Genomic DNA, 11,734 nt, shown 5'->3' on the forward strand with positions numbered 1-11,734 from the left:
GATTTGATTTTTAATTAAAATCAATTCGATTTAATTTTTATAAATATTAAAATTTTAATTTTTAATTTATTTAATTTAATTTAATTTTAAATCAAATCCATCGAATAATCACTCCTGCGTTTTATTTAGTATAATTAATTGTTAATGGAAAACTTTAAATGAATTTTTAATAAATTATGTAATATTTATATTTTTTTAAATAAAAATTTTAAATTAAAAATAATTAAATTTATTATTTAAAATGATTAGAAAAAAATTAATTAAATTAAATTTTTATAAAATTCTATATTTGAAACCGACGAATAATGTTTAATTTCAAAATTTTCTCATCCATGAGTTGGATTCATTTTATTCTAATTATAATATTATATATATAATTGAAAATTGTATTATTTATTATAATAAGACATCCAATATGAATTAGCATTAATTAGCGAAATCTACGAAAACAACTTTGATACTAAAAGCAAAAGGGAAACAAAACTTGTCCACTTGTTTCCCTCAATCTAAAACTCAAATATAATAATTTCACAGTTCCTCTCCGTCGCCAAATTTTCATACAAACCAAACAAAATGAACACTGCTGATACCTCCTCCAACACCATCTCCGACGATCCCAAGACTCCTCTTCTTCCCGTCCATGATCGAACAATCCAACGTCAATCAAGCTCCCACTCATCTCTGACTTCCCTTCTCACACCAGGAAATTTCTACATCCTCCTAGGGCCTCTTTTGTGTGCCATAATATGCCTGTTGGTGAAGTTAGATGCTCCGGTGACTAGCCGGAACATGTTGGCTGTTCTTGCTTGGATATTCTCATGGTGGATGACGGAGGCTGTGCCTATGCCGATCACTTCTATGGCACCTCTGTTTCTATTTCCACTATTTGGAATCGCTTCTTCGGATGAAGTTATGAAATCTTATATGGATGATGTGATTTCTCTTGTTCTTGGAAGCTTTATTCTGGCTCTTGCTGTTGAGCATTATAATATACACAGGAGATTGGCCTTAAACGTGAGAAAGAAATTTCCCTTCAAATCATGACTAATTCGGTTTTTTTCTTTGTCTTTTTTAAATCATTGGTTTCTTGAACTAACTGAACTTGGGATTAATTGTTGGGTATTCTAATTTACAATATACAGATTACCCATCTGTTTTGCGGAGATCCTGTGAACCCACCACTTCTCCTCCTTGGCATCTGCGGCACCACAGCGTTTGTCAGCATGTGGATGCACAACGTGGCGGCGGCGGTGATGATGATGCCAGTGGCGACAGGTATTTTGCAGCGGCTGCCGGTGGGTCCGGGCCAAGCACAAAACAGTGTGGTGGGAAAGTTCTGCAAGGCAGTGGTCCTTGGAGTGATATATTCTGCCGCCGTTGGAGGGATGAGCACTCTAACGGGGACTGGTGTCAACTTGATATTGGTGGGGATGTGGAAGAGCTATTTCCCACAGGCGGATCCAATCAGCTTCAGCACCTGGTCTTTCTTTGCTCTCCCTTTGGCTTTGGTAATTTTCTTTGCTTTGTGGGCCATACTTTGTTTGTTGTATTGCTCGAGAGGTTCAGGGCAAGTCCTCTCTGCTTATTTGGACAAAGCTCACCTTAAGAGAGAACTTGAAATGCTAGGTAAGTTTCCTGAATTTTGATCTACAGTTTCTTTTATATTTTCCCCTCAAATCCCTTATGGAGTTAAACCTAAATCAATTCATTTTTTACTATTTATTTATTTTATTTTTAAATATCAATATTAAATAAATGCTTTTACAATATAAAATATTTAAATTATTTTAAATAATGATAAATTATAATAATAATAATATTATTAACAAAATACAGTTAAAATTAAAATTAATAATATTTATCATAACTCTCACCGTTTTAATGTAATAGTAAATATATCTGAGTAAATTTAAGATGTCTCGTATTCTACTTCCATCCTTAATTCTCATTTCAACAAAAAAAAATTTACTGAAAAATCGGAAATAAGCATTAAATTTATGCGAGTGTTTGATGTGGTGCAGGTCCGATGGCTTTTGCTGAAAAGATGGTTTTAGCTATATTTGGGGTTGGTAACCAATTAAGTGGTAATTAGTTGCTGTGATGTTAAGTTTTAGAAAGTTTTATTTTGATATTGGTTGGCCTGCAGGTGCTAATAGTCTTATGGATGACAAGAAGCTTAACGGATGACATTCCTGGCTGGGGAGCTCTCTTCGGTGGACTTGCTGGTGATGGAACTGTCAGTGTGAGTGTCGTTTTCTAAACCTAATACACCCTTGATTGCTATTCTATGAATTTTAAATTTTGAATTTTGAGTCTTAATTTAAACTAATTATATATATAATTTTTTACTCGTATATATTTATGTATATTTTGAATTTTTTTCCTAAATTTAGATGCTTATTAAAATAAATCATATGAGAAAAAAAATCAATTCTCACATAAATGCTGGTTTTCAAACAAATTTTTTAGAATTAAATTTCTCACAGTTTTAAATAAAATCAGACTGAATGGATTAAAAAAAAGACCAAATTGATTGTTAATTTTATAATATTTTTAAAATCAATAAAAACAGGATTTTATAGGAAGATAGCAAAATAAAAAAAAATAGTGATAAAATGGCCAAATGTTGATCTTATTCTATTTTAGAATTCTAAGGAGTGCATCATTCAACAGATATTATGACATTTAGAAAAAATGGACATAATGGATAGCTGATTTTGTGAATCTTTCAAAACCATTAACAATATGATTTTTATGTATTAAAAAAATGTAATGAAATCAGATCCTATCAGTTTTAAAACAAATGATATTTTACATTTTTTTTCTTTAATTTGGATTTGTCAAATATTACACATTTAGATTAATTTTTGTTGTCATTCTTCTGAATTATTTTACTTTACATACAAGTAAATCCTGAGCGTTCCCGTTTGTTTATTTTTAAATTGAGAAAAGTATAAAAAAGTATATTTTACTTTTATTAATTTTTTATTTCAAGAGTTGTAATTCAATTTATATGGATAATATTTATGGTATTGCAAGTTAATAGATAGCTGCAATTTTTAGATATTGTCAAGAAATATTGACATGAAAATATATCACGAGATATTAATTTAATACAAATTGAATATGTGAATCAATATAGAGTTCTTATTTAGGAGAATTCAAATTTTTGGGATCCTAATTAGATTTCATTTAAAAAAATTTATTCTTATTGTAAATATTTCTAATTTAGATTGATTATTTGTGTATAAATATTCAAACCTTCTAAAAATTAATTCAATTGGAATAGAATAAAAAAGTCATTCCAAAATTCTTTATAGTATCAGAATTTTTTTCTTGAATTTAGGGTTTAAATTCTATTTTTCTCTTAGAGTTTTTAAAACCCTAGATCTACTTTTTTGGTACTACCTTATCCAAGAATCTTCTTTCATCTCACCGCCGCCGCCACCAGCAGAGTCGCCAGACCGTTACTAGCTAGCCATCCAGCTCCAATGCTGGAAAGCCACGCACGTGAGGTTCACATGCCTTTGCAAGATTCTGCGTGGAGATGCGTGTGATATTTTCTGGTGGTCTTTTTCAACAGCGATCATTTCCGATAGACTCGCCTTTAAGTCGTACAACTGACCTGTGTAGACCCATGACTTGGTTCACCTTTTTCTGGTGTGGGAGACGTTTTCCAATGGTTTTTCTGGCAGTGATCCTTTTCGACAGACTTGCCTTCAAGTCGTGTTTCTGATCTGCTGGACTCATGCCTTTTTCTTCAGTGGCAATAATTTTTCATTGTTTTTGACAAAAAAGGGTAGTTGTTGTGTTTCTGATCTGCTGGACCCATGCCTTTTTCGCTGATGAACAGCAATTCTTTCTTCAATGGCAATAATTTTTCATTATTTTTTATAGAAAATAGTGATTTTTTCTTGAAATGGCAGTGACTTGTGTGGGTAATGTAAGGACTTCTGATAACATTTTTATTTCGTCTCTTGATTTTGCTCCTTGGATTATTGATTCTGGTGCAAATAGATATATGACGGGTTCCTCTGAAAGTTTTCTTAATTATCTTTCATGTCTACAAAAAGATACTGTCAGAATAGCAGATGGTTCTTCCACTCCTATATCTGGAACCGGTTTTATTGTTTGTACTCTAAATATCAAACTATCCTCTATTCCTCATGTTCTTTGTTTCCCTGTTAATCTTTTATCTGTTAGTACTCTCACCAAAATATTTAACTGTAAAATTAAATTTTTTCTTGACCATTGTGTTATTCAGGATCTTCAAACTGGGAAGAGAATTGGCAATGGTAGACTGCACAATGCCTTATGTATGTTGAAAGGGAATCTGAGTTTGAATTCACCTCAGGCTCTTTTTAGAAGAAATCATGATGTCAACTAAGGAATCATACAGTGGTATCGACGGTTAGGACACCCATCCTTCTTTGTTTTAGAAAAACTTTATCCTGATTTATTTTTCAAAACTCAATGTGGTTCTTTAGTTTGTGATGCTTGTGAGTATATTAAGCATATAAGAACCTCTTATCCCTCCGGTAACAATAGGAGTATGATCCCTTTTTGTGACCATCCATTCTGACGTTTGGGGACCTACTCAAATGGTCTCACTATATGCTAATCGTTAGCTTGTTAATTTTATTGATTTTTGCACTCACATGACTTGGATTTATTTGATAAAGACAAGAAGTGATGGGGTTTCTTGCTTTCAATCTTTTCACAAGATGATTTGTACTCAATTTGATGCTAGGATAAAAGTTTTGAGAACTGATAATGGTACATAGTACATGGATGGCCGTTTTTCTGCTTATTTGGAGTCTAATGGGATACTGCATCAAATTGGTTGTCCTTACACTAGTGCCCAAAATAGTGTTATTGAAAGAAAAAAAATAGATACCTGTTGGAAGTAGCTCGATCTCTCCTTTTCACTATGAATCTTCCAAAAACCTATTAGGGAGATGCAGTCTTAATTGCAACTTATCTTATTAATAGAATACCTCTAAAAGCTCTTACCTTTAAAAGCCCTTTAGAGGTGCTACAAGGAAAAAATACTTATATTGTTCCACCAAAAGTGTTTGGATGCATGTGTTTTGTTCATACTAGGACAGGTGAGAACCTCGATCTGAAGACTATTAAATGTGTGTTTATTGGATACTCTCCTGCACAGAAGGGTTACAAGTGTTACCACCCTCCATCTAGAAAATACTTTGTCAGTATGGATGTTACATTTAGAGAGACTGAACCATACTTTAGTACTACTCCATCACCTCTTCAAGGGGAGGATAATGAGAGAGAAGAGATGATTTCTAGTCCTATAACTCTAGAACGTTTTACTCTAAAGGAAACTATTATACAAGGAGAGACTATTGGTGATCAGGAGACTATTATACAGGGGGAGACTATTGGTGACCAAATTGGGGGTTTGGATAAACCGGATTTAAGGAGATACTCAAGAAAAGACAAAACAGAAGCAGAAAAAGTCATTGTACAGCCTATTCAGTATTATGAATCTTCCTTTTCTCCATCTGATGAGTCATCTCTAAATCTTGAGCCCTTTGATGATCTAAATAAACCAATTGCTTAAAGAAAAAGAGTTAGATCTTGCACAAAGCACTCTATTTCTAACTTTTTCTCTTATGATTCTTTGTCTCCATCCTATAGAGCCTTTGCCTTATCTATTTTTTCTGTGTCTATTCTACAGAATTGGAAAAAAGTTTTTGCAAATCCTAAATAGAAGGGAGCAATGATTGAAGAGATGAAAGTACTAGCAAAAAAGAGACCTGGGAGCTTGTCACTCTCCCACCTGAGAAGAAACTTGTTGGTTGCAAATGAGTGTTTACTGTGAAACACAAAGCAAATGAATCAAGTGAAAGATTCAAGGCTAGACTAGTAGCCAAGAGATACACCCAAACCTATAGAGTGGATTACCAGGAGACATTTACCCCTATTGTCAAAATGAACTCAATCAGAGTATTACTATCTTGCACTGTCAACCTTGATTGGAATCTCCAATAATTTGATGTGAAAAATGTATTCCTCAACGGAGACTTGGAGGAGGAAGTGTATATGGAAATTCCTCCTGGATTTACTGATGAAAAAACACAAAGAAAGGCGTGCAGGCTAAAGAAGGCTTTGTATGGGTTGAAGCAGTCACCCAGAGTTTGGTTTGATCGATACAGTAGAGCTATGATTTCCTTTGGCTTTCAACAGAACAATGCTAATCATACCCTATTTATCAGACATCATAAGGGTAAAATTACTCTTCTTATAGTCTATGTTGATAACATAGTAATGACAAGAGATGACACTGAAGAGATGATTCGGGTGAAAAAGCTTTTGGCTCGGGAGTTCAAAATTAAAGATCTAGAAAAACTGTAATATTTTCTGGAAATCGAGGTTGCCAAGTCAAAGGAGGGAATCTTTATTTCTCAGAGAAAATACATTCTAGATCTTTTAGAAGAAACTAATATGTTAGGTTGCAAACCAGCAGAAACTCCCATTGAGAGCAATCACAAGCTACAAGCAGGGATTGGTGAATTAATGGATATGGGTAGATATTAGAGGTTGGTAGGTAGACAGATTTATCTTTCGCATACTCGACCAGACATAGCATATGCAGTCAGCTTAGTTAATCAGTTTATGCATGATCCTCGTGTGTCTACTCCTGGAAAAGGTCTTTGCATACATTCATTCACAGATGCTGATTGGGCTGGACCCCTTGATAATAGATGGTCGACTAGTAGTTACTGTACACTTGTGGGATGAAACCTTATCATTTGGAGAAGTAAAGAGCAAAGTATTATTGTTCGATCAAGTGCTGAGGCAAAATATAGAGCGATAGCACAAGGTGTTTGTGAACTCCTATGCTTGTAGAGATTGTTGGATAAATTGAAACTATTGGAGAAGGACAAACTTCTCTTGTACTGTAACAATAAAGTTGCCATCAGTATAACTCACAATCCAATTCAACATAATCAAATGAAATACATAGAGATTGATTGATACTTCATTAAACAAAAGTTAATAAATGGTGTCTTGAGATTATATCATGTGACTTCTGATGAATAACTAGTTGATGTATTTACCAAAGGGATTAGCAACAAGACCTATCATATCTTAATTTGTAAGTTGGGCATGTATGATATCTATATATCAACTTGAGGGGAAGCGTTGATTAACATAGAGTTCCTAATTAGGAGGATTCAAATATTTGGAATCCTAATTAGACTTGATTTAAGGGATTTTATTCTTATTGTAAATATTTATAATTTAAATTAATTTTTTATATATAAAAAATTCCACCTAAAATTTTTCATAATCACAAATCTTAAATATTAAACTACCTCACATACTTTAAAATAAAAATGATTAAAAATGAGTGAAATCGTAGAGTACAGTTTTTCATACTTTTTTCTTTAAAATATTTACTTTTATTATATAAAAAAAAACTATCTTTAATTACGTAATATATTAATTATATTCTATTTTCGTTCTCATAAAAACATAGATTAATTATCATTTGCACACAGGAATATGCTTAAATCTAAATATATATTTCTTTTTTGGAAAATAGGTTTTGATGGCAACACTACTATTCATAATACCAAGTAAGAAGCAAAAGGGTGAGAAATTAATGGATTGGAACAAGTGCAAGAAGCTTCCATGGGGCATAATATTATTACTAGGAGCTGGTTTCGCCATTGCAGATGGGGTGAAGTCTAGTGGGCTGGCTGATGTGCTTTCAAAAGCCTTAGACTTCTTGGAGAAAGCACCATACTTGGCCATTGCACCAATTGTGTGTCTCATTAGTGCCACAATCACTGAATTTACATCCAATAATTCCACAACCACCCTCTTGGTCCCTCTGCTCATCCAAATTGCAAAAACTATGAATGTCCACCCACTGCTTCTTATGGTTCCTGGAGCAATTGGGGCACAATTTTCTTTCTTGCTTCCAACTGGAACACCTTCCAACATTGTAGGCTTCACCACAGGGCATATTGAGATCAAGGATATGATCAAGACTGGGCTGCCTCTCAAGATTTGTGGTATTGCTGCACTTTCTTTTCTAATGCCTACACTAGGTAACTACACTACCTTTACCTTTTCCTTGTCCTTTCTTTCTTTCTTTTTCTTTTTTCATTATTCTAATAGCTAAAGGTTTAATTCACTCCTTTTGTTTAACAGTCAATTTAAGCTCAACTTAGTCCAAAAGTCAAAATATTCGAGTTAGATTTTTTTATTTTTGGATTAAATTTATTGATTTAGCCCAAAAACCAAGAGGTTTATTTTTTTAAAATTTTCTTAAATTCTGAGAAAAATTGAATTTAAATTGAAAGTCCTAGGACAATTTGAACTGTATAAGGACATGGTTGAAATTGAGTTTGTGATATTTTTGTATTTGATTGAGTAATGGTTGGTTATTTTTCAGGAGCTTATGTTTTTAGGACAAATGGAGAAGTTCCATTTGTGCAAAGTTTTATGTGATAAGCAGCTGGTCTCTTCCTCATTGTAATAATTACATAATTGTATTATATATTTTGTGCAATCAGAGAGTGAAATGCTCTCATTATCTCCAAAATTTCTTCCTAAATTTGTGCATTTCATTTCTTTTCTCAGTTATTGTAAATGTACATATGTAGTGGTTCCTACGGTGAATCACAGTTACAATCCTAATTAAGTTCTTATAATTATTCCTCGTGTAACTGCTGCATTTTTTTCTTAAAGAGGAAACAGATATAAGTTCAATTAAACTCGTAGATAAAAATCTACCTTTAATTTAAAATTTTAGATTAATTAAGTTTATGTACCGTTACTCAATGATGAAATGAGTCCTTATTTAATATAATGTTATTTTTTAATTATAAAAATATTTTTTATATGATAAAATTTCATTTTTATAATTTTAAAAATTATTTATTATATTTATATATTTTTAAAATTTTTATAATAATTAAAATATTAAATTTTTTACATTTTAAATTATAAAAAATAATATTTTATTATTAAAAAATAATATTATATTAAGTTAGGACGTATTTAATCATTGTTAAAAATATAGAGATTTAATTAATTTAAAATTTTAAATTGAGCTTATTTAACCTTTAAGGAAAAATATAGAGATTTAATTGGACTTATTTTTAAAGAGAAAAATATTAATAGAGGTGTAAATAAACTAAAATGTTCGTGAATTATTTGAAATTTGGCTACATAAAAGTTCGATCGGGCTCGACTCATTTTCTAAACGAATCGAGCTCGAACTCACTTTTTAAACTCGTTAAATAAACGAGCTGAACTTGAGTTTAACAGTATTCAGCTCGTTTAGACTCGCGAACTCAGTTCGTTTTCAAGTTTATGAACAAGCTCACGAGCTGACTTGTGAATAGGCTCGCGAACAAGCTCTTGAGCAGGCTCGCGAACAAGCTCTTGAGCAGGCTCGCGAACAAGCTCTTGAGCAGGCTCGCGAACAAGTTCGTGAGTAGACTCGCGAATAACCTCGTGAACATTCTCGTTCGCCAACACCAATTCCACATCGAAAGTTGAACAAATATGAAGGATTGTGACTTATCTATAAAAAGACAATTTTTCTATATTTTTTTTCATTAGTTTTGATTTTGAGAGATTTCAATTAAATAAAAAAATTTAATTTAAAAGTCTCTTAATAATTTTATAATTTAAATTTTATTTTTAATTTAAATTTGAATTATATTGAGCTTATTTATAATATAATTGAGCTCAAATTCGAATCTAAATAAATTTAAATTCAAATTTTTTGAGTGGAGTTTAAATTGGCTCGTTAATATGATAAACAAGTTTATTACTAATCGAGATCGAATCGAGCCCGAATTTAATATTTATTTTATGAATCAAACTCGAGTTTATAAATGAAGTTCGAGTCAAGTTCGATCTTGAACTCGAAACTTTTAAATTTATTTTCTAATTAAGTCTGAATTTATTAAAACTCGATTCGATTCGGTTTGATTATAGCCGTAACTATTAATTATTGATTAACTCAAATGGCAGCGAACTCGAACTTTTAAATTTATATTCTAATTGAGTCTAAATTTATTAAAATTTGGATCGATTCGATTACAGTCTTAACTATTAATGGTTGATTAACTCAAATGATAGATGTATATTGAATTGAAATTATAATAATAATATAAGAAGTATTAAACTTGCTAGAAAAATTATTTGATTAATTAATTAATTCAAAATTTTCCAAGCTAAAGCATTTAAATTTAAAAATTAATTAAGGATAAATATTAACATAATTAAAAATAAAAATTAATTTAACCAAATAAATAAACAATATAAGCTAGTAATTGAAAGCGATACCTTTACATTATGATATGGTGATGATCAAGTTTAAAAATTAAAATGTGAAATATAATGCTTCTATTAATAAAACACAAAATGACTTTTTATTGATACATATCTAGACTCAAATATACAATAATTTACTCTTAAAAAAGTCACTTCATATTGTTTATTTATTTAGTTAAATTATTTTTTATTTTTTAATTATGTTAAGAATTTATTTTTAGATATTTATTCAAAATTTCAAACCACTCAGTCTCCCACTAACAATTAGATTTTGATAAATTTTACATTTTTGTACCTTGCTTATAAAAGAAAATTTAAATTTTTTATTATTTTATAATTTAATTCAAATCATTGATATAATTATGCATATTTATAATTTACAATTATATTTAATTTTAAAATTTAAATTAGAAAAAATATAATTTGTTGACATTGTAAAATACAATGACTTATTTAATTTATATAACATCTATTTACATAAAAAAATCTAAAAATTTTCATTATTTTATAATTTAATTCTTAAATTTATATATTCCTTTCCCTTTAAATTCTCGAAATCCCATTATTTTTCTTTATTGGTTTGATGCGAGAGACTATAACTTCCGTATCATTTTATTTATAATTAATTCTAATAAAAATTATAGCAAATTTCATATTTATTAATTTTGTTGAATATCCATCGGGATAAAATGCTATTTTTATTAAAAAAAATCATTTTAATATCAAATATAGAAACTAGAGACTTATTATTTACGGTTATACTATTAATCTTATAAATTTTAGCTTTCATAATATTAAATATCTTGATTTTAAGATATTTTAAAAAATTTAAAAAAAAAAAATTTTAAAAAATTATAATTAATAAATTTTAAGAGGATAATAAAATAAAATCAAAACTACCAACGGATTAGAAACAACCCTAAAGCTGATTTGAAATATAACTAATAGATCTCATGTCAATTACTTATTGACTATCATTTGGGTTTTTAAAAATTTATCAAATTTATTTATTTAAATATCTCAATTGCGTGCAACAATTAAACAAACACTCCTCAAATTATTTTATATTTTATATTATTTATGCATTAAATATTTTTTTCAATTATATTCATATAAGAAATTTATTTAAGTGTTTGCATTTTACTTCATATATCTAGCCATTATATATTTAATAAAGATAATTATAAATTTTTTAAAATTAGTACATTCAATTTGAATTAATTTTTTCATTGACGGTTCTTTAAATTTAAAAGGAATTTTTTTATTGATAAAATAAAATTTTAAGAACTAAATTATTTTACTAATTTAAAAAAATAGAAATTAAATTATAATTTTTTATATTTTAAATATTATAAATATATAGATACCACCGATATTTATAAATTATTTCATGCATTTTTAGAGTACT

At 29.7% G+C, this 11,734-nt stretch overlaps 1 protein-coding gene across 1 annotated transcript; it reads left to right on the plus strand.

Moving 5' to 3' along the window:
• Window positions 1–450: 450 nt before the first annotated feature.
• LOC110607324 (tonoplast dicarboxylate transporter) lies at window positions 451–8,705 on the plus strand. Its single transcript, XM_021746411.2, has 6 exons — window positions 451–1,014; window positions 1,143–1,626; window positions 2,022–2,065; window positions 2,147–2,242; window positions 7,574–8,084; window positions 8,432–8,705. The coding sequence occupies exons 1-6, from the start codon at window positions 574–576 to the stop codon at window positions 8,485–8,487; spliced, it is 1,632 nt and encodes a 543-aa protein (XP_021602103.1). The 5' UTR covers window positions 451–573; the 3' UTR covers window positions 8,488–8,705.
• The last annotated feature ends 3,029 nt before the right edge of the window (window positions 8,706–11,734 follow it).

This window comes from Manihot esculenta, chromosome 8 (genome assembly GCF_001659605.2).
Source record: "Manihot esculenta cultivar AM560-2 chromosome 8, M.esculenta_v8, whole genome shotgun sequence".
In the NCBI taxonomy this organism is placed as follows: Eukaryota; Viridiplantae; Streptophyta; class Magnoliopsida; order Malpighiales; family Euphorbiaceae; genus Manihot; species Manihot esculenta.